The sequence below is a fragment of the Mytilus galloprovincialis genome, chromosome 6 (assembly GCF_965363235.1).
Source record: "Mytilus galloprovincialis chromosome 6, xbMytGall1.hap1.1, whole genome shotgun sequence".
In the NCBI taxonomy this organism is placed as follows: Eukaryota; Metazoa; Mollusca; class Bivalvia; order Mytilida; family Mytilidae; genus Mytilus; species Mytilus galloprovincialis.
In genome coordinates, this window is record NC_134843.1 from 84,753,183 (window position 1) to 84,777,952 (window position 24,770).

The following is a 24,770-nucleotide window of genomic DNA, read 5'->3' on the forward strand; positions in this document are numbered from 1 at the left end:
TGCATAATATGTATTGGTATTTCACAATCTTGCCAAAATGCGCTAGGATACATGTCCTATCTTGTTCATTAATCGAATATATTTTGACATTGATGATGTATTGGTATAAAAATGTTATATCGTTTCTACAACTAGGAATTGATATTGATCTTCATAAAACAAAATAACAGCTGGTTTATAGATGTTCGTTGTCGTTCCAAATCGTCATTGCAAGTGTGTGCTTTATAACAACAAACAACATCCCGCAAGACAATGATGATTGGAGAAAAGTGTTTATTTCTTTAACGAATAACATTATTATTTATGAACACTCAAACAGTTTAGCTCGCCATGTTATGCTTTTTCCTGAATAAATCAATTTTACAGTCGAATAGTTCGTTACAAAATTTAACATTGTTAATCACACAAATGAACTGATTCAGCTTACATGCAGTGAGGATTTAAAAGTACTAATTGAAAACACCAGGTATTTGTCAGATTATAAGATAAATTTTGTTATTGATTCGAAGTCTCTTTCAGGAATTCTGGTAGAGTAATGTTGTGTTAAGTTTTTTGGAATATTATTACATTATTGCTGTGAAGAATTTACTCAGGACATAAATCATTAAGGTAATACTTTTTGAATATGTCCATTTAAAACTACTTGTTATTTTCTATATTTCTTCGCCAAAGTTTTGACCATCAATCTTTAATGAGTTAACTTCTAGTAAAATTATAAACCAAACAGGAAACAAGATCAGCGGTTTAATCCTAATAATACCTAACAAGAAACATGATAGTTGAACTGCACTACCATTATCAAAACTAGATTTAATACTTGTAAAACAGTTTTAGGTTTTTTCGAAAAGCCCTGACTTTAACAAAAGTTGCATATTATTTTGTAACATTTTTTTAGACGCATTTTCCTGTCGAGGTTGAAAATTTATTTGCCTTCTTATTGTGTTGCATGTCTTTTGAAACAATTTTATACTTTTTTCATTTAGATTGAAACATACAAAGTCTAATGTCTTTTGTTTTGACTAAAATGCATCATTGTGTCATTAAAACAGCCAATCGTTTTGAAAGCAGTAGCACCTAGATAGGTTTGAAGAACAGTCACCAAAACATAAAACACTCGTTTATGCATGCGAGTTATATTTCAGGAACTCCCTTTGTGAAGTTCTTTTAGAAAAGAGTTTGAAAACCATGTATTATGAATAATCTCATCAACTTAAATTTCTAATTTGGAAAATAAGAACCGCATTTAGGAATATTCTTCTTCCAAAAACCAGATCCAAAAACCAGATTAACTTTGGTCATTCATGTTGCATTTGGGCCAAATAGTGGGTTTTGAACTGAAAAGGTTTTCACAATGTTCATTTGCATTTTGTCTTCCCTTGTATCTATATTTTACTCAAATTGTACTTTATCGAGAAAGTATAACCAAGTTTGACATTCTATTGCAATAAACTTGTATAAACTCTTTTTGTATTTGTGTCTCTGCGCAGCTGTCAAGTTTACTATCAACTGCAATAACGTTATACACATGTATGTAATTATCAGTTACACTTCGGACACACCAATTATCGGAAGTTGAAATGATTTGGTTTTAACTTTCTTATAGAAGTGAAATACAGCCGGGTTGTCTTTAATTTCTGTAGACTAATAATTACAAACCCAACTTATTGACAATGACGTTACACGCGTGTCAATGACGTAGTATAATAAAACGTCTTGTTTGGTATTATTTATAAAAGTATATCTCGCCGTTATGTTTCGATTATAGATGAATAAACAATACAAATATAGTCTAACCGGTGTATAGAAATTAAAAACAAGCCCTAGCATTTACTGAATCAACAAATGCTTAAAATCCTGATATTCACAGATGCTTCAAATATTATCATTTTCAGCCCTTCGGTTTGACGCAACTATGTATCAGTATATCCAACCTTTTTGCTAGCAGAGCAAGTCCGATGACAAGTTACTACCAATAAAGGCTGTGCATAATAATAGGTATGGTGTGTACTTCAATGAGGTAGCATCGTCAACAAACACATTTGAATGTGTAAGGAAACGGTCTTACTTGTGTTCAAGTATATATGACAACTGAAATACATATAGAATACATTGTTCAAAGCACATAACATTCATAAAATACCTATATTCTTTGTGCGATTTGACGTTATATGTCTGAGCAATAATGCCTAAGTCGAATGAGGCAATTAAGGAAAAGAATTTTAGGTGGGAACCTTCAAGCAATCTCTATAGATTTTAAGTCAAGAAACAAAATAAAAAAGGGCCACATTACAACTAAATTTAGATACCTAAAGACAGACAAATAAAGAACATACGGTTATTAAACACATAACCATTCATTTGAAGCATATATTAGGGTTTTTATCGGTTTGATGTTTTAATTGTACTTTATTTTCGAGATTAAGTCATACCGACATTAAAATGTTTTACATTGTCTTATCGGGGCCTTTTATAGCTGACTATGCGGTACTGGTGTTGCTCATTGTTGAAGGCCGTACGGTGACCTATAGTTGTTAATGACTGTGTCATTTGGTCTCTGGTGGACAGTTTTCGCATAGGCAATCATACCACATCTTCTTTTTTATATATAACGAAAACGTATTTACTCGACCCACAAGTTCAGCCTATTTTGATAGAGAATCTTTTATCTTATTAATCTATATTCGTTTGTAACTTACAATTTTAATTTTCATTTTCAAGTTATGTAATGCATATTTTAAGTTTTTTTCTTTTCGTATAACACACCGAGGGTTGTCAGGGATTGGTCAAATGAAAGACCGACCGTAGTTACATATAGGTTTATAATTCATCTTTAATTTAGAAGATGCGGTTAACAATATCTAATACATATGTATATTTGTCATAATACGGTTTATTATAATGTTTCCATAGCGCTGTGCACAATTTCAAACTTCAGATTATACTTAACGCTCGATATTTTCAATTTATTCCTTTTGAAAAATCTTTTCACTTTTCACTTTTCTTCTACTTTAAAATTATTTATATATCTTTTGTCGTTATGCTGTCTCAATGACATTCATCATCTCTGTTTTGATTTTTAAATAAAACTGCACATATTGCGTTGCTGCAGAAACCTCGTACGTTTAAATGAGAGAAATGTTCTAAAATAGCATACCATTGAAAATTTACAGCAGCTCGTTTTCTTCATAACATGACATTTGATGATTGTAGATTGCGATTATTTATCAGTGAACTTTTGACAAATAATATTTAAAGGAAGCTTTAATGTTAATTGTTGTTTTAATAAGATAGGTTTTAATTTCCCAAGAGTACATGTCTCATGCTGGTAAACTAAATATGGTTTCAAATACGTTCATGAATCATGTTTCCTTGTTGTAATATATTTATTTTAGAAATTATTTTTAAATGTACCTAGTAAGAAGACTTTTTTCTATTGTATTCTGACATAAAACTAAGAACGAAAAGCTGTACACACCGATAATATTACTAGCTAGATGGTGGTTCCTACGTAAATCGTTTTTTATCTTGTATCGTACTTAGTTTTCGTTACAAATAATTGTAAAACATATACATACTTCCAAAAAGTAAAATAACACATAAACCGAACTATGAAAAAAAATTGTAAACGGAAATCCCTAAAGAAAAGACAAAATCAAAAGTTCAAACACCTCAAACGAATGGAATCAAACTGTCATATTCCCGACTTGGTACAGACATTTTATGTAAAAAAAATAGTGGATTAAACCTGGTTTTATAGCTAGCCCAACGTCTGACTTGTATGATAGTTCCATAAAATTTCTTTTATAATGACAATAATGTGTAACACAACAAACAGACATAATAGGTAAACATGTAGAAAATAGGGGAACTGTAATTGACATTGTGTTATAATCTTAACCGCTATATGATTCAATTGTCTAATCTATTTATTCGCAGTGACAACATAGATTATCATTTTGTCACAAAGTATGCAGTTGTCATATTTTAATCATATAAGTATGAACGGTGTGAGCCAAGGCTCTTTGTTGAAGGCCGTACTTTTACCTATAATTGTTTACTTTTGATTAGTGTTTATTTAGATGGATAATTGTCTAATTCGCAAGTTAACCAAATCATGTTATTTCTACATGTATCAATGCTACTGGCAAGAAACACGTGTTACTGAACAACAGTTAATGAATTTTTCCTTTCTTCTCGCTTGTCTTATTTGCAGGTTTGAATTTGTGTCAATAATTATTACGTTAACATATTATAATTTCTTTTCTATGATATAGAGAACGACCAACATCCAGAATAACAGCGTAGATATAAATTTCTTTAGCAAGTATGGTCATGTTGTCGAGCTAGTATTCTTTCCTTTATCTTGATAGCACTCGGTGTCGATTCTTACTAGGTTTAATACATACAAAACAAAAATCAACATGCTACAAGCAAATAAAAGAATGTAAGGTAAAGTCACTACTTTCAATTGAGCCCTTTTGATTGATTAAACGTATTTAAAATTTACCAAACCGTCCCGAGATGTTCACAAGACAATGGTTTGTCAGATAATAGTGATTAATTTTTTCTTAGAAGTAAAGCCTTATACATGTGATTGAGTGCATATAGTGTCTTGCATTTCATAATAAAAAAACAACTGCAAACAACTTTTGTCATTATATATAGCTATATATATGAAATGCAATAGTACACTGAACATTAATTTGCTGCATATTGTAACGTCTTATATAAATAATATGTATTTTTGTACAAGGCTGTTTTTTTATTTTGTGTTGTTTTCCTAAAATTCAAAGAAAGCACAGTTGATTTCAACACCTATAACACAAGTGCTGGAAAGCCCCAAACAATCTACCAAAAAGTATAAAAAAATATACATTAAAAACTTGATCAACACAAACCTCATAACCAAATCTGGACAATTGCAAGTGCCTTTGGAACGGTTATGTTACCTTGTCAGTAATTAAAACAGTTATGTTGGTAATGGCAGTTAAAATGTAAGTTAAAAGTCGCATTTAGTTATTTCAAAATCGAAGGAAAGAGGACGGGATTATGGATACGGTATTTGAACTTTATTCATGGTCCTTTTGCACAACGAAATACATTTACGATCAACAAAAGGAATGCTTATATTGTTTCCTGTTTGACCCTTTTAAGAAAGATCATGCATAAGCAGGCGCTGTTGAACTGAATATATTAACTTGGAAGTTTCTGTCACTTTGTTTGTTACTGAGTTAAGTTATCAGCCGATCTGCATTATCAATGTGTACTATATATTGCATAACTTATCTTGAAAACATAACTTCTTCATTTTCAGAATGGAACATGCTATAGAAATAATTCCATGGTGTGATTACCTAACGTGCAATACAACTAGGGCCTGGTGTGATCGCGACGGTAGACTAGATTTATCAAAAGAAACTCCGGACATAAAACACAGGATAAAATCAGATAAGTACGTTACTTTAGCATAAACAAGCAAAACTGTCGTGCTATTAGTTAATCAATTACATGCATTTTAAAGTTTTATTTACCCATGCATTAATTTCAAACATCGTAAATGTTGAACAAGTTAATTATTTGGACAATAACGAGGAAACTGAATATCAATTTTCCAGCCATGTTTCCTGGTTGTGTTAAATAAATAGCAGATAGACTTTCAGCAGAACATGACATCTTAGGCGAACTGAAAGAACATTAACACTGCAGCATTTCGATGTAGTTATTGTATTTCAGAAATCAAGATTCAAAGTCCTTAGAAATTAAAAAACAAAATTATATTCTAATTATGTTTAATAAAAAAAATGTGTTTCATAACAGTAGGACTACGATTTTAAAATTTTATAACACGCACATCACAATCACGACAATATGATTAAATTCTGCTATGCTCGAGACGTTAATAAACAGCAAATTCGTTTTTGCATACATGTGACAAAAGATTTAATATAAAATGGAATATCAACTTAAAACTACGCGAAAAAAAACAGCGAAAAGTAAGAGATTATATATTGCCTAATGAATTTCAACCATTGCTTCATACTGGTTGTGTTTTGTTTTTTAATCTTAGTATTCTATTTAAAATATAGGCAATGAGAAAAACAAGTAAACTACAAACACTTAAAAATGGGTGCGTCCATTGAATAATTGTATCATCTTTAACGGATCGAAACGTTATTAAATATATTTCAAAAGCACACAATTCTCAAATCAAAGATCATCCGACTAATCTGGTGTTTCAAGTTCTCATAAATCGTGGTGCGATGCACATGATGAGTCTGATGACGACGAATTTGTGTTGAGCGTTCAAAATTAAGATCCTTATATTTTGATGAGTTTTAACAACCACTGAGTATACGCCACTGCTGGTGAAACTTTCATCCCGACTGGTATCATTAGCCCAAAATTGGGTTATTTTTGTTGACGTGAAATACAATTGAAATGCTAATATTCCATTAATTAATGTTTAGAAAAAGTTGACATATAAAACACAACGGTTCGATATCTTGGATTATATCTCCATAGTGGCATTTTATTAGAATATTTGTTTTGAATTTTTGTTTTAAATGCTGTTCAACTTCGTATGTATTTGCCTTCCAACCATTATAATGCGGGCGCCATTGATTAGTATCATTTAAACAAAACACGAGCCATTCGTTCCCAATATGCAGGTCCGGTATGTTAATAAGTTTGAAATACTACGAATTAAATATTTGTCAGTAACATAATGAATCTATAGCCTGCACATAATGTATTTTAGTACAGCTTCACATTCGTGCATTGTCCCATATATTTCTAACTATGCATATAAATGAAGAATGTCTTGTGATATAATTGTTAATAAAGCATGTATCGTCCAGAGATTAAGGATGTTTGCTCCTCCATTTTTTGATTTTTGGCAGATTTTCGGAATCCTCTGGTTTTATCCATGTATTGTCATTAAAACAATTTGCCCACTAACCCCTACTTTTCTTTTCATAATTTTATTACATGAAGTTTAAAAAGCCATATTTCAAAATTTTATAAAATTCTTGTTATTTTTTCATAGTTTTTAAAACAAATAAGGTGTCAATGTTAACCATATAGAAAATCCAGAGAGAATTATTTCCCGCCAAATTTTCAATGGCTTATATCTCGAAAAAGAGCACACGGACCCTCCATTTTTTTCTACATTTTAAGTTTCTTTATTTATATACTATCAATTCATAATAGTCTTTTAAAAAGCTTGTTATTTTTCTACAGAGTAGCGAACATCCTTAAATCACGTCGATTACATTTTGGCGTGCATATATGTTTGTTTTATTTTTGTTTTTTTTTTATCCGGAATTAAACCATATTGCGCTCAGTTGAAGACACCTTAATGCGACATATTTTTAGAAACTTAAAGCAATAATCGGATTTTAAATATAACGAAAAATTATTTTGAAACATATAATTCCTATCACTGACTTATTTTTATAATTTTCATATTATGATTTGATATAATCTTAGATTAGATATAAGAAAACGAGAAAAATGAATAATAATTGAACAATAATTTATATGAACTGACAGCTGATTATTTACATCATTTATTTTTTTTTTCTTCTTCACATAAATCAATAGTAATTACAAAATGATTGTTATTCCGGCTGCATCTACTGATTGAAATTAAGGATTAAGAATTTTAAATTGTTTGCTTTTTTTTTAATTTTTTAAAGCAGTCAAAAACATAATTGTACAAGGTGTTATATGTCTCGACCTAACATCGTTTAAGAAGAAGATATATTTAAGAATTACTTGAAAAATATTACAATAATGTTGTCAATACTTTTCAACGTTCGTAATCATAAACATGTTGTCTCTACTATATCTTAAGTGTTTTCTTTCTAGAATAAAGATCTTGACACGAGATCTACAATATATAATTCTGACTAATATTTTTGTAACTCAGTAGGACTAAATTTTGGAATGAAGTGAAAGCGTTAATTTTACGTTTTCAAAAACATTGACCTTTTAATGTTTAGTTTTTTGTGTGCTATTATTGCGATGTAGGGATGAGTTTTCTCATCATCTCCTATCATCTACATTTTAGGTATTTATTTGCCTGTTGAAAAGGATGATTCTCTTCCACTGACAATTTTTCGAATCTTTTTTTTTTTGTCTTATAAAAGTCGCAAAATAAAATTATTGTTTGAGAGCTATTTTCATAATGCTTGTAGTTTGAAGGTTTGGTTGGCTTACTTATCTTGTTTGTATGAATTGTTGCTCAAGCATTGTAAATTGTAAATCATTTCATAAGCAAATGAATTAAAATAATAGTACACAAAACGAATTTGATCAAAGCTCTTTATTTGAATAAACTTCATCAGGAACGCTCAAATCCAAACATTCGACAGTCTACTGTCCTATTTTTTGTCTGTTTGTCTTTTTATTTTTGGCCATGGCGTTGTCAGTTTTATTTTCAATCTATGAGTTTGACTGTTCCTCTGGTATCTTTCGTCCCTCTTTCATGGTTTCGTTCTGCTTTATAATTGTATACACCGAAGCACGTCTAATTATTGCAATTGCCGAATTAATACATATACAATAAAGAAACAATTTCAATTGCTTATTTTCCTGACTTTATTTGTGTAAGTTTATAAATACCATCTTATATGAAATTTTGTATCAATAAAAAGTATTATTGCATAACAATACAATATTTCCCAAAGAAAGTAACCAACAGTTAGCGTGCAATAAATACTAATATTGCACTAGTGCAATAAAGCTTCAATATTTATGACGTCATCAACGACAAAATCTTAGTTTAAACCAATTTTTACATTCAAATATTATATTGCTATACAATAAAAGGGTTTTTGCATGAATATTGGGGATTATTGTCTCTCGTAGAACATATATTGCACTCGCAAACTCGCGCAATATAAAATTCTACTCGGGACAATATTTCCTAATATTCATGCAATAACCCTATATTATTTCAAAGTACATGATGGAAATCACATTTCGTGATAATAACTTCAATCACATCTTATTGTATTTGCTTTAAAGCAAAATAATAATAATAAAATGTATCAATATAAAATGTCACTACTAGACTACAGACGTTCAAAATTTAAAACATAATTTTGTCATCGACTCTATCTGAAGTTTTTAGATTTAGATTTAACTTGATGCATAATGGTGACTTTGCTTTTTACTATATTTGTGTTTATTCAAATTATACATTGCATTTGTTAATTATTTTCCGTTTATGGTAAATTGCAATGTTGGATTATGAGAATGTTTGTTCTGACTGATTTACTTTGGTCATTTTTGGTTATTTTTTTTTTTATTTTCTGTCATCTGGTTTATTACTACAAAAAGTATACTTATTTTTGCAGAAAAACGTGATGCGAATGTCCATATCAATTGTAAACAATTTGACTTCTCTTAGTCAGTGAGATTTCCTTTAACTTGTATAGATGTTGATGTTATCAGATTATTACATGGTATTTTTCATATCGCATGTACTATCAGCCCTAGGTTCAATATCAGCCCATGGCTCGAGGGCTGATATTGACTGAGGGCTGATAATACATGCGATATGAAAAATGACATGTTATGATCTTTTTATCATATGCTTCAACAATGGAGAAACATAACAGATTCATATATTGATCATTTTACGTGGTTTCCGAATAGAAGTTCAAAGAGTGAAACGTTCACGGACGTCGGACTTTAAATTTATTACATTTGATATGAAATTTTTCTACCATATGCCTCAACAGAAGAAAAAAACATTTGAATATGGACGAAACGACAAAAATAACATTTAACAATAGACATAATGAACACTGTTTGGAAAAGTCAACTTTTTTTAAAGTAACTTTCTAAATTATGTTTGAAACTTTTAAAAAGTGCATTTATTTATTGATGTTGAAACAATATACTTTTCAATGTCCAATTAATTGTTTTGTACACTACTTTGTAATGATTTTTCACTGAAAACGTAGCATTGAGGTGTATTTTCCGGAATTTGCCGAGTATCAACGGAATGCCATGCGATAACGTTATGGAAAGGCATGTGATAACAATCGAAGAACGTGATAAATTGTCATATCAGCCCGCTAAGCACCAATTCGAAAAAATATGGAATTTACATTAATTCAATGCTATTATGATACAGTAAAAATCATATGTTATTTAGTCTAAGTATATGACAAGAACATGTATATCATTGGTCATGTAATTTGAACTTATTTAATACAGGGATATAAATCTAATGAATATCTACTATTTTATATAATTATAGAAATGGTGCTGTATTTCGAGTCTCCTCAAAATCTGATTTAGAAGACATTAGTAGTTTACTCCTTAGTAAATATATTATTTTGAGGGTGACTCTCATTCATACACAAGTGGGCAGCAGATACGCTAGTGATAGTGTTACCATATGGGAAGGTACATATAATAATTATCACAGCTACGATACATTCATATTGTAATGGTTTATGTGTTGTTTGGTGTTTACGTAGTAGTTAATATCTTCTAACAACGGTAAGGATAAATTTTTTTGTACTCACATTTATATATGTGCTATATATTAGTTCAGCATAATTGGCAAAACACGCAAAAATGAACTTGAATACAAAAAATGCACAAGACTAACAAAAACTTGGGGTTCATAACTTGCAACAGGCGAATACATGTGTTTTGTGAAGTTTTGTCCTAGATTTGGTGAATCAATACTCGCCATATGAATATTACATCATATATTAATGTTATATTTTCTGTCTGGTGCTCCATTTGCATGTGTGCCTCTTCAAATAATAATTATAATCTCTGCTCTCAATGAATGAAGAATTCAATCGTGGTATGGCTGAAATCATTTAAGTTAAAATGTAATCAGATACTAAGAAAATTTGTTAGCGGTGCAGGCATAAGACAAAAAATTAATACCAATGCTCAATAAAAGACGGATTTGAATAACCAGTACAACAATTTTTCTTCGTACAAATTACATTTGCATATTTACGTTGTTTTATTCAGGAAAAGGTAGCCAAAGTTGTTGCTAAATGTTTTCTGCATCTGACATCATTATGATGCCTAATTGGTTTTTTGAAAACACTTTATTTTCTCCCATTTTGGTAGATGTTTGTCTCAACTGACATAGACCACCTGTGCTAGCTGTGCCCTCACCTTCTTGTCAACTTAGAACTATTCTTTTAAGACAACTGTCTTCTTACAGTGGCTTCTCATGATCAATAATTCAGTGGATGCTTGCATCTGATATATCCCAGTGAATACGATGCAGTAATTGAGGACACTTCTGAAAGAAAAATGGTCTGCTTCATATCTTGTGTTTCCCTCGATATTGACACAAATTGAAGAATTTGAACTTCGTCTTTCTAATAGTCAAAATTCTTAATGTTTAACCAGTTAAATAACCCCGCTTCATTGGATGGTATGTAACTAATAACACGTTACCCTTATGACTGTTGATACTTTACGGACTTCATAAATCGGGTTGTATCTCTGTCATAGAGAGTGCTCCTTACAGATTTAGGAATGCGAATATTATGACTAAAAAAAACTTTAACCCATTATAATTATGAATTTGTTCACCGATACGATGTCTCCAACTGAAATCATTCTAAACATATTTTCGCTATCTTCAGATACCAGAATCATCTTCTAATCTGTAAATTTAGCGACTTTTATCCTATTCCTAATTGTTGTTTGATTAATAAATGCGGTATAGAAAACGCTTACCGTGTATACGAACCCGATCTTGCGCCGTCAGGCGTCGTGCGATTATATATGTTGATGTTTTAGCATTGATTTATATCTTCTTATTGAATTGATGAGATTTTAACATCGGCTATCTACTGGTGCCTCTAATTATTAATAGAGTTTCCCTTCGGCATTCCAAATATCTACGTTATAAAGTGACAATACTTATATTTCGGATTATCTTTCGGCAGTATAGTTATATAAATCTTGGTTATCGAAAGAAAATATAGAAAAGTTAACAATATACACATGCGCTTGAAATTTTACTACTAAGCGAAAAAAACGACGACTTTTAATAAGCCTGCCAATTATAAGTCTACAATTTTAAAGGCGCACAAACGGTCAAAGGCGTTTATAGAATAAGTTAATAACTGCCTAAATGTAAAATAACTTGATGTTTACCAGCATGAAATGCCTTGGTCTGATGTTATGCTTTCTGTTTTTCAAATCATATTTGAAATGTTTATTAACTTTACTTTATAATTGATTTGACGAGTCTTATATATACAGGGAGACCATAAACGCTACTATTTTTTACATTACAAAGAAAATAATGTTTTGCAAAAAGTAAAATCACTAAAATACCGAATATCGGGGAAAATTCAAAATGTAGATTCCCTAATCAAATAGCAACATCAAAAGCCGTAAAACGGCGTCGACGTTGTTCACAGAGTCAACTGGGGTTAACATTCAATTGTATATCCAAGCACGAATAACACATATAATGATGAAATGTGAACATGGCTATGTGTACTAATTAAAGGAAAAAAAGATGAGAATGTTTCTAGAACAACACTATTTGTATCAACTTAAAAATGTAAATTTTAATATATAAAATGAACATTTAATTAAATTATGGATGTCACATTATTTTCAGATTGTTTTCGTTTTATTATTAAAAACTTACAATTGCGTTATATATTTTTTACCTGCCTTCGAAATGATTTCGGTGAAATATTCTCTTTTTATCTAATCGTATTCTATTTGGCCCAAGTGTAATCTTAAGTAATCGCAATATTTATTAAAATATAGCTTTTTTAAATACATTATTTTCCATTTCAAGTGACTCGAAAGATAATGTTTTTTTTTCTTCTTCAAATATCGCACTTCGATAAGATTAAAACCAACATACTCACTCTTGTCTTCAAAACCATAAATATTCTATAATTAGTAGAATATATGTTTTAAGCTGCTATGAAATAAAACAATCAATTTGAAATCTAGAAATAAAGTCACATGATGATTGCAATCTATATAATGAATGATAGTTTCTTCTTTTTTTTATTTAAGATATCATCTTACCAGTATCGATCTCTTTTAATATAGTCAACAATTATAAATTAAGCTTTATTAGTTCATAAACATAAAGAAATTCAAAGTTGCATTTTCATATTCCTGAGTCATGCATCTCTTAAATACATGTAGTTGCTGTACGGTTTATCTTGATGTTTCTTTCGTCGTAATTTAAAGAAGGCTTGATGGTAGATCGTGAACTGTTTCTCGTTTTTTTTTATTTCGACTTTAAGAAAACTGTGGTGATTTAGAGTTTGACATATTGTTTAGACATATGTATATGTATATGATTTTTTTTTTATGATTTTTGTTCCGTTAGGTTGCTGTTTCATTGACGTATACACCACGTCATCTTTAATTCATATGATTATTGCTTTTTATAGAAGCTTGATTGCTTTTATATTGTCATGTATTAACCAGTGCATACAAAACTTGATAAATTTTGTTTAATCTCTATTTAAGGGTTTATTAATACTAGCACAATATTAAACATTGTTAAACGATTTTCTCATTGACGAGATGTTCCACTTAAATTAGGCTGCCAATTATCCTAGGACTTACGTTCGAGACTCTGTATAAATCATGCGGAGATTAAATTTTGATTGTCAGTTGAATAAACAAAGGATAATGAATTATTTCCACATAGTAAATAATTCGTATTTCTATCATACGAGAATATGTGATTATCACACAAAAGCAGACTTGAAGTAATCCTTTTCGAGACCAAAGTAATTGAATAATAAATATATCTCCCTATAAATGTGGAAATGACAAAACGTAATAAATCTAATGGAACTACAAATACAGACGTACTTTAGTAATGTAGTATAGACAACAAGTAGCATCTTCTCTGTCAATTTATACTAATTGAAAAAGTGTATTTCCTGAATACAGCCGTTACTTTGGTGTTAGAGAAACAGTGAACGGTAATGGAATCTAGGAAATCGGCAAGCTAAAATTTAACAAGTGTTGCTAGACAATGGATTTGATGTTCAACAATAATGTTTATATTTTAATACATTTGTAGTTAGTTTTATTATATGTGTATGAGCATAACGTTATGACAGGGAATTGAAAGTGACATTTGACTCAAAACCCGAACAAATTAATTAATTAAGCAGTGAGCCAATAAAAGACTTAAAAACCCAATTATCATGGAAAATACAACTATTCAACACAAATGAAGACAGCAATACAAAGACAATTTAACGCTGAAAATAAAATTCAGCGAACAGAAAACAATAACATACAAATCGCAACATAGAAAACTAACAAAACAACATACCAACACAAACCCATCCTAGTCATGTGTGATTGTTTTTCTATTGATTGGGAGATACATACATTCAATAGTTTAACAAAAACAGACAATATCTCGCAATCAATAAAAAAAATTACATTTGACTAGGAACACTTGACATCACTCTGAAATTTTGTGGGGTTTGCGTTGCTCGGGTTTCAGTTTTCCGTGTTGTATTTTGTAGATTGTTGTTTTTCTCTCGTTCTTTTTTATTTCCAGTTGTCAGATTATCTTCGACTTTGTGTTTGAATATCTATGTGGCTTGTTCCCCCATATCTTGAAACACTCATTTTGTCGATGAAATAATTAATCAAATTTTGTTTGAGTCCACTTTCTGTCGATTCCACGTAAACAAAACACATGTTCTCGTTCTTGAAGTGAAAAGTAGCAAACGATACAAAATTGATCTTTGAATTAATAAGTAGAAAACAAACTGCGTGAAAATGCCAACGCAAATATCGAATAAAAAAAGAAAAGACATACAATAATACTCATAACACAAACACAACACAGAAAACAAACTGAAAACGGGGTCATACGAACTCCTTTTGAAACCTTGGTTGATCTCAGGTGCTCTGGAAAGGTAATCTTGTCCTGTTCCACACGTCGTGTTGCTACTCTAAGTACAAACCCGTTGATAAGTCTTATTCGGACCCGGTTAGTAACATATCATTTGTTATTTGTGCAACAGATATTCCATAACGGTCAACCAATTCTTTAAAGGTGTCTGTCAAATTTTCGAAAGGGAATGTCCCGCTTGTGACTATTTGTAAGCAGAAACTCTCTAGCTAGGAAATGAAAGCGATAGAAAATGCAAGCAAGTGAACTGTTCAAAAACTAAAGCATAACCCTGGACCTTGATTTAAAAAAAACTTTTAAGGCTATCGAAGTAACAGAGCTGTACTTCGTACTTATATATCATTTTACTATATTCATTTCACGGTTAAAACGTTTAATGGTCTCATTTCCTGTGAAGTCTGATCTTAAATATGATCTTTATAATTATTCGTCATCAATTTGCCTTTATGACTTTGCTGAGTTCTTCATAAAACTAATTATTTATTCCGGCTTTTTTGCGTCAAATACGCTTGGTACGGCCTCATTGCTTTTGACCCGGCCTTATTATCCATGACCTGGTTATTTTCATTATGTTTGAGTTGGAAAATAATACTGTTTCTATAGTGAAAAACATGATATATGACTTCGAAATAAATAATTTTCTTCATATTCAATAAATGCTGCTTGGCGCAAAAGCTTCATATTGTGAATGGCAGCTGATAGTTGTACGGAACTAATTTGTTAGAAAAAAACCTACTTAATAATTGATACTTATTTATATGTACCTGTGATGAAGTACCGTAACAATAAGATGCATTTATTGGACTAGTGTTCTTTGTAAATTATTGCGTATAATCGTATCCTTATACTATATACACTTCTATATTGAAAACATAAATGCAATTGCAGTATATTTTGATTATTCATTAGAATTCATAATTGGTTTCCACACAATTTGTCTTTATCATTTTGCAGGCGACTATGCAGTTATTATAAACACAAAGAATTCCAAGGTCCAGAACCAGTTTGATAAAGTGTTCACCGATGCCAGAATTAACATCGACACTGGATGGAACTACAGTGTAGAGGTTACTGGTAAAATTCGTATCATTCATTTACGTCTTCTGTTTGAAAGATTTCGTTATAGTTGTTTTCGTTTCTTAAAATTGCAAGACATTGACTTACTTTTAAAACAGGGATCTCCATGGATGAAAATTGAACGATGGAGGGACTTTCACCATCACAAACCGTGTATACGCCATACAGCGCAGCGAGATCGAAAGTATTTCATCCCTCCATATCAGGAATGGTGAATATGCTTATTCATTGCTTATTCTAATTATATTTATTTGAATTTTCAATAATTGCCGTTTGTAACCGTAACTGCCAAGCCGTTATGCCCCCCTCCCCTTTTGAGTAGATAATGGCCAAAAGCTGTCATGAAGGTCCCTATGTAGTTTTCTTGCTAATTTTGGTAATTGTTATGGGGATTAAAAATCATGTGGAGCTTATTTTTCACGGACACTGTCAAATTCAGAAGTCATGAACCCATTAGGCATTACCGGTATGGCTCATTTGCAGCAACAACAAAACGATTCGTACGGGTTATGTAAAAGATTAAAGAGATTTGTAAAGCAAACGTTGACAAATGAAAAGGTTTTTAATGACTTTATCTAGCAAATTGATGCTATGCAACATGCATCTTTCCAGTTTGAATAAAAACCGGAAACGCGGATGTATCATTTCGATTGTAAACTACGAAATGAATTCCGAATAACGATACGAAATTTCTTTAAGGAAATATCAAGTTTTCAATCTTTAACTTTTAAAGTAATTCTATAGTACCCTTACTGCAGAACTCGAGTTATTTGCGATGAAATAATAATAACTGTTTTACGTCTTTAATATTCTGTACTTCTTAAAAGGGGGATGTTGATTGCATAAGTCAAAATAAAAGCACGTGTTTGACTTGTTGAACTGTTTTCTTTATAACTGGATTATTCATCTAGTTATTTAATCCAAATTATCATTAGCATTTGTGGAAACTTAGTTGAATAATTCGACGAATCAATCGTCGATCTTCAGATAGTATTCTCCTGTCTGATTTGTTGATCTACCTGTACAAACTTAGGTACAAGTGATTAGCAATCTTTAATCCGGATATCCCTCAGGCGTTAGAATTAACTGTATTGGAATATAATATAAAAAGCCTAGGGTTATGCAATTACATGCATTTGATTATAATTGCTAAAAAAAAATTTGATAAAAATATAATCTATCGAAATCAGTTACTCTATAATCATGCAATTACCAATATAGATATATCTCTGTCTAATAAAATGTCATAATCGAAATCTAGCTGACGACAATCCTAAGAGCGATCACAATATGTAATGAATCGCATGAGCCTAAAACGCACTAAGGGGACGATGTGATTAACATCACCGGCTAAAGATGCACCACACATCTTACAATTTTAGGGTTAAACCCAGGAAAGAAATAACAAGGCCAGAAAAGTACCGAACACAGGTATAACTATGTCCAGTGAACAAATGTTGACCACTTAATTACCTCTTTTCATGTAAACACTATATATAAAACAATAAAAAGGTTAGAAAACATCAGTCTAATTATCGCACCATCAAATCTAAAAAGAAAACGACACACTTAAGAAAGTAAAAATACTTAGGACAGAACAATCACTACAGTAACAATAGTTCACATATGTCAGGATCATGAAAGCAACGTCATGAACGAACATTGTGATCCGTATTTTGGCTTTTGATTGCTATCTCGTTGTGACATATGGCAACATTTTCGTGTATGGTTATTTCTCAAATTTTAACTAGTTTTTTCTTCTTCACAGATTGACCTATCAGATATAGTAGAAGCCTGGTATTTACAGCACAATGAAGTTCTCTCCGGTTGTGATGATTTTCAAACAACTAAAACAAAAAACTGTAGAATAACATTAACAAATTATAAACCATATATGCATTGTTTTGACTGTAGTCCGAGATGGTGGTTGTTTTTCGGACCATGTTGGTTACTGTCTGCTCCTTGGTATTTCGTAAGTACTTATTTCGGATCATAACTTCGTTGTTTTCAAAATATACTAGAGGTACTTCCAAACTATGTGTGAAAGTACCTAAAGTTGTTCTTTTTTTAAAGGGATTATGTGTAGAATATTCTAAAAGTATATCCGTATCACATTCACCCGTTACAACAGACACATCCATTTTATTTTAGGACTTTAAATATTTTGACCGAAAAGTGTAAAAATATTTATTTTCACATTTATATAAACTGTTTTGTGATTTTACTTTTTTATGTTGTTTACTGAAAAAGAATTATTGATTCTGTCATACGTTTCCGATTTGTATGATAACAATCATCTGAAATATTTTCAAAAATTGGTATTTAATTCCTTATTCAAAGTTATTTAATACACAGACTATTACGTTTGATAAACAAATTAAAGGCATAATTTTATACTTTTTCAATGATATAAAATTCTAACATATGTGATAATATCATCACGAGTTGGTTGACCGTTATGGAATAACCGTTTCACAAATGATATCGGATATGTTCCTTACGTCGTAACTACAATCCCCTTCCCTTTCATGAATGTGACCTACCGAATTAGACTATTTACCGGATTTGTAATCACATAAGCAACACGACGGGTGCCACATGTGGAGCAGGATCTGCTTACCCTTCCGGAGCACCTGAGATCCCCCTAGTTTTTGGTAGGGTTCGTGTTGTTTATTCTTTAGTTTTCTATGTTGTGTCATGTGTACTATTGTTTTTCTGTTTGTCTTTTTCATTTTTAGCCATGGCGTTGTCAGTTTGTTTTAGATTTACGAGTTTGACTGTCCCTTTGGTATCTTTTGTCCCTCTTTTATTTATATACATAACAGGCCTTTCAGTCATGAAACTTTACTCAGAACTCAGATCAAAATTGTTTGCTCGGAACATCAAACCAAGTGTGCGTATTGTTTTATTTTTGAGTACAAGCATGCGTACGAGTATTACTAGTGTTATTTCAACTGATCGGGCGGAGCTTACGTTTTAATTTGAATAAGGATAGTCTATTTGAAGATGTGTGCGATTAGGATGATTCCTGTTAAAATTATTATTGATTTCTAATCACCTATCATTGTCCCTAAACGGATATACAAAAGAACCGAGTGTATGATATGGGACGAATAACTGGACACCTCATTGATGAGTTTATGAACATACTTATTGTTATATGAATAGTGCATACTTTATTTGAATCAGAATTATTGTTTATATCGAACTTTCTTTTTTAGTTACACAGAAAGCTTAGCTGTAAAGATACTCGATACAGTTTGATTGCTGACACGTCACCGTACAGGGGTTATGGTCATATGTTAGGACAAAGTGGTAAGCGGCAATGTTGGTAATTTAAAAAAAAATGTGGTACTTTTGATCCCAAATGCTCTTCAATTTCGCACATTATTTGGTCCCTTTTAATTTTTTGATTCGAGCATCACTGATGTGTACTTTTGTGAGTTCATTTATGATTGCCAATGTGATAACATTCCACAAGATACCAAATGACACAGAAATTAACAACTATTGGTGACTAATCGGCCTTGAACAATGAGATACATTCATATGGCAGATTCAGATACAAATGTTAAACAATTAAAAAGAGAAAACTAACGGCCCGATTTAAGTACAAAATAATAAAATAATGAATGACAAACAAATATGATATACAGCAACAAACAACAACCACTGATTGTCATGCTCCTGACTAGGGATAGGCACATAAAGAATGTAGCGGTAGTATGTTTGTGCCATACCACCTCCCTTCATCCTTGATTAGGTCATTGGTGTAACAGCTTAACATAAGAAAAAACAAAGCAAAATAATAAACGAAAAATAAATATAAGAAACAACAGAAATACATTGAAATACTCCAAAGTTCATATTCAACGAATTTCGTTTTATAACCAAAAAAAGTTCAAACAAAATAATATTGTAAGCAAATTTACTTAGGGTATACGTCAATGCAACAGCAATCGAAAAACAACATTCATGCATTCAAATGGGTTTTTTCTTGTTGTTTTTTTTTTAGCTAGCATCTCAATTTTAAACAGATACTTTTGTCATGCAAATTTTTACACTATATTATATAACAAATGGCAATGTTTATATTACTAACTACCAGTGAAAATTCTTAAAACTGCTATGACAATTTATGGAAACAGTAACGAACTACATGTTTTTGATGCATTTCATCAAATGAAGTCTAGATTGCGAAATAACTTGAGTAGTTCGAGCAAGTTTACAAAAATGATTAATCAATAAAAGCAATGCACTGTAAAGTTAATTATCTAACTACATAGTTATTAGTTAACTCCAAATTTGACAATTTGAACAACTTTATCCAAGCCTTTCCTTTTTATAGATTCGAGACATAGTATCAATACGCTGGTCAGTTACAAATCAAGTGGAGACGTTACAACACTAATTACAGATAATTCAACAAGTTATGGGACGTTGTAATTCAGGTAGACAAACAAATTAGAATTACATGTATCTTGAAAAATAATTTAACATTGGATGAAACACGTCTTCTTATAGGCTGACAGTTTTTTGTTGAGCAGCTCAAAGACATACGTTTGTTATTTGACCGTGACGTTATCAACGTTTTGTTCACGATTTACTCCTTAAATAATGAGTTTACAATTAAAATGTATGGAACGGCCGCAGTATTTTTACCGTCTCTTCTAAATAACTTAAAAAATTTGGTGCACACTTTCAAATATCCCGCTCTTCAATAATTCAGTGTTCACCACAATTTTTATGATATTTCTTCATAGACATATTATTTTAACAGTTGGTCCTTAAAGATATATCACCATCTGCAAAATATTAAAACAAATGAAGCAAATACTACAGTTGATATATAGCGATATACGTAAATGATATGTAAATGTTAGGAATGCATGACCCAAAAATTTGGGTAATCGAAATCGTACAATTTCATCGATGAATAAGCCCTACCTCCCAAGTGTATATCAATCACTGAGTCTGCTCTAGTGTCAGACATGCTCTTGATTGTTTCGTCGGAGCCTACCAAATAAATGTTTATGTCTTTTTTACGAATTTTAAAACAAATGACAGCTAAACGGGCTAAATGCAAGTACATGTTTTAGTGACTGTATAATGAAATGAATCATGATCCTATATGATATATAAAAATTGTTGAGTTAGATTGCTGACAAATAATGAATACATTGTGTATGAAAATAATAATATAACATCTACACACGCTTAAAAAACACGTGTCTCATGTCTATCTCTAGATTCACCTTCCGTGACAAGGTAACACTACGACTATTGAAGTTATATTTTAATATAGCGGATGTGGTCGAGTGGTCTAGAGCGCTGGACATGAGGCTAAGCGATTGGTGCTGTAGTGTATCAAAGGTGTGAGTTCGAATCCCGCTGAGGGACGGACAAAAATTTGTCAATATAAAAATCTAACTCTAACACTGTTTGGTGTAATTTTAAGACTTATATATATATATATATATATATATATATATAGTCGGCCAAAGCTTAAACACCACCAACATTTAACTGGCAATATTTGCTTAAATATTGCAGAATATTATTAAGGTTTGGTATTATGAATTGCATTGAACATACACTAAACAAATGCATTATGACCACCTCGTTAAAAATCCGATAAAACCGTCAAACAACTTTTTATCAAAGGTCATCTGCACTTATACAAATACACTGTTTCGATAGCTTAAACTCATTTCTCTACTGTCCGCGTACATGTGAAATTTGACCTTCATCAAGTCATGCTGTAATATGACAACTATCATGAAAAAACACTCTGTGAAAAGGAGGAAGCATCAATATCTTAGAACAAATCCATTTAAAAAAGCTTCATGTATTATTTGTTGTTTATATCATAAACATGTATCTTTGCAGATGGAAAGTGAAGTGATCACAAGAATGAAATTACTGATTGGATTGGAAATTGAAGTACATATCAAATTTTAAGATATTTGATGATCGTTTAAAGATCATCTGAAATACGTGATATATCAACTGGTACTTTACTGTGTTTAATTTAAAAATCTGAAGTTATATATCATTTAAAAATAAAGCTTAGACTTCTATGTTTTTGTCTTAATTTTAATAACATACACAGCTACTTTAGTACAAATAATCTTGATGTACAGTTGTAAAGATGCATATCAAATGTGCATTTTTATAGCTGTATATACACTGTACATCTGTAAAGCTGTATATCAACTGTAAAGCTGTATATAAACTGTACCTCTGTAAAGCTGTATATAAACTGTACATATGTAAAGCTGTATATCAACAGTACAGCTGTCAAGCTGTATATAAACTGCAACTCTGTAAAGCTGTATATAAAGTGTGGATAGATTTCGTTTAACAAAATATGCAGTGGCAGAATCTATATTTTTAGCTTACACAGATTTTTTAAAAAATGTAGTTAATGTACATTGTTGCAGTTTATATACAGCTTTATAAATGTACAGTTTATATACAGTTTTACAGATGTACAGTTAATATACAGCTAAATAGATAATTTTTATACAATTTATATACAGCTTTACAGATGAACAGTTTATATACAGCTTCAAATATGTACATTTGATATGCATCTTTAGAACTGTACATCAAGATTACTTGTACTAAAGTAGCTGTGTACAAGTAAAATATCAAAACAGACAATACACAAAAACTTCTGAACACGTATGCAGAGGAAATTTGTTCTGAAATGTAGACCATATTAATTGTTATCCACGCCAAAACTAAACAGAGAAAAACGATATAGAAAATCAGTGATTCTGTTGGTTCATATATGTCATATTTGGTTTCCGTAAGTTGACATGTTCTAAATTTGACCGTTAGTTGACTTAAATCCCAAACTATATGAAAAGGAAAAACCAGTTAACAATTCGAAAAGCAATACTTTAATGATAAAGTACGAAAAACAAACGACAAAATGTAGTAAATTAATGAATATTATTGACATTAACTTATCTTGCTTTTAACTTTTTGAGCGAATTCTGGAATCCTCTAATTTTATCCAAATTAACATTTTTTTAAAACAAAAAAGATGTGGTATAATTGCCACTTAGAAAACTTCCAACAAGAGTTCACAACTATATATCACCTTCAACAATAAGAAAAAACCCGCACAGTCAGCTCTACAAGGCACCGAAATGACAGATGTTAAACTATTCAAACGATAAGACTAACGGCCTGATTGGTGTACAAAATAATCAACTAAAACAAATATGACATAATAATGACCGCTAATTTTCTTCCACAGTTTTAATTCGTATAGTTTTTAAAAAAAAGCCATGTTTCTTATAAAATTATTGTATTAACAAGAAAATTATCAATTATATATGTAAAATAGAAATCTAGAGAGACTCATTTCCCTCCAGTTGGTTTTAATAATAAATTGACAATATGTTATGATTGAAATAATGCAGCTGCCGCTGCCGCTCATGGAGGAAAATGAGGAAGAGGAGTATTGACGGTGGTGCTAGTGGTGTTGGAAGTGATGATGATTTGACGTTATTGAATTTACGTTTAACTGATGTAAACAGATATATTCCTCATGTCGCAACTAACATCCTGTAACCTTTTCTCGAATGTGACGTACCGAATTTGAATGATAACCGGGTTTGTAATCACATGATTACGACGGGTGCCTCATGTGGAGCAGGATCTGCTTACCCTTTCAGGAGCACTTGTGATCAACACCAGTGTTTGGTCGGGTTGTGTTGACCCCTCTTTAGTTTTCTATGTTATGTTCCTTTTTTTGTTTGTATTAGTCGTTTTCTTTTTTAGCCATAAATTTGTCTGTTTCCCTTATGTATCTGTCGTCCCTCTTATAATGAACAGCTACCTCAGTAGCTATCATACCAACTCACCTTATTTCTGTAGTGATGCCAAATTCAACCTGTTATTTTAGAGCTAGTCTTTAAATTTTTAAAAGCTATTCTTCAATACAAATTGTAAATTGTAAATTGTCATTAGAATTGAGTAATTTGAGATACTTATGGAATAGCTTAATGCATTTATGTCGGTTTTAATTCAGCTAAATGTTGTTCTGTAATGATAGAATAATTGCCTTAACATAATCATGCAATGCACTATAAATATTTAATCTAGTGAATTCTAAGCTATGCCATTTTATGGACAACAGAATTGGAATGTAATGTCATCTAAAATGTTTTTTAGTTAATAAACTACTGTCACATCAATACACATTCCCTCGAATGAATTGTTTCCGTCCGCAATCTTGTAGTTCCTAAAATATCAAATACCGCATTAAGGTGTAATGTGACTGTCAATCAACGTTAATGATATTTGATGCGATTTATTTCGAGATGTTATAGTCGTTGATTGGAGATTGATAGTCCCTCGAGATTAATACTTCACAATGCATGACATCACATCACAATGACCAATGAATTTTACTTTTAATCTTATATATCATCATTAGAGGAAAATGTACCCCTGATTAAATCCTGAAGTTTTTATGACATACTTAGACGGAGATCGTACGACGGACAGAAATGTTGGACCGCTCTGGCGTAAATGGTTTTAATTTTCATTAGAGTATGGTCATTGCATCTATCGAGGTATACAGTAATATCATCTTATTCATATATATGCATTGATTTTATCAACAGTTCTTGAATCACATATTTGAAAAACACGATATTTTGTTGATATATTGAAATTTAAACAACGTACTCACATTTGCAACTTTAAAGTTATATGATGTATGGCATAGGGTTAAAAATGAACGCGC

General features: G+C 31.0%; 1 protein-coding gene across 4 annotated transcripts in view; it reads left to right on the forward strand.

Annotated features, from left to right (window-relative positions):
• Positions 1-22,083, forward strand: part of LOC143080546 (uncharacterized) — a 39,497-nt gene extending 17,414 nt beyond the window's left edge. The window contains exons 1-8 of one of the 4 annotated variants that reach the window (XM_076256434.1): positions 227-466; positions 5,315-5,452; positions 10,274-10,422; positions 15,881-15,993; positions 17,772-17,975; positions 19,225-19,318; positions 20,352-20,454; positions 21,893-22,083. In XM_076256434.1, coding sequence (XP_076112549.1) covers positions 5,316-5,452; positions 10,274-10,422; positions 15,881-15,993; positions 17,772-17,975; positions 19,225-19,318; positions 20,352-20,449 — 795 coding nt within the window. In that variant the 5' untranslated portion in view covers positions 227-466; position 5,315 and the 3' untranslated portion in view covers positions 20,450-20,454; positions 21,893-22,083. The other 3 variants (XM_076256433.1, XM_076256432.1, XM_076256435.1) reach the window with 3 other exon arrangements.
• The last annotated feature ends 2,687 nt before the right edge of the window (positions 22,084-24,770 follow it).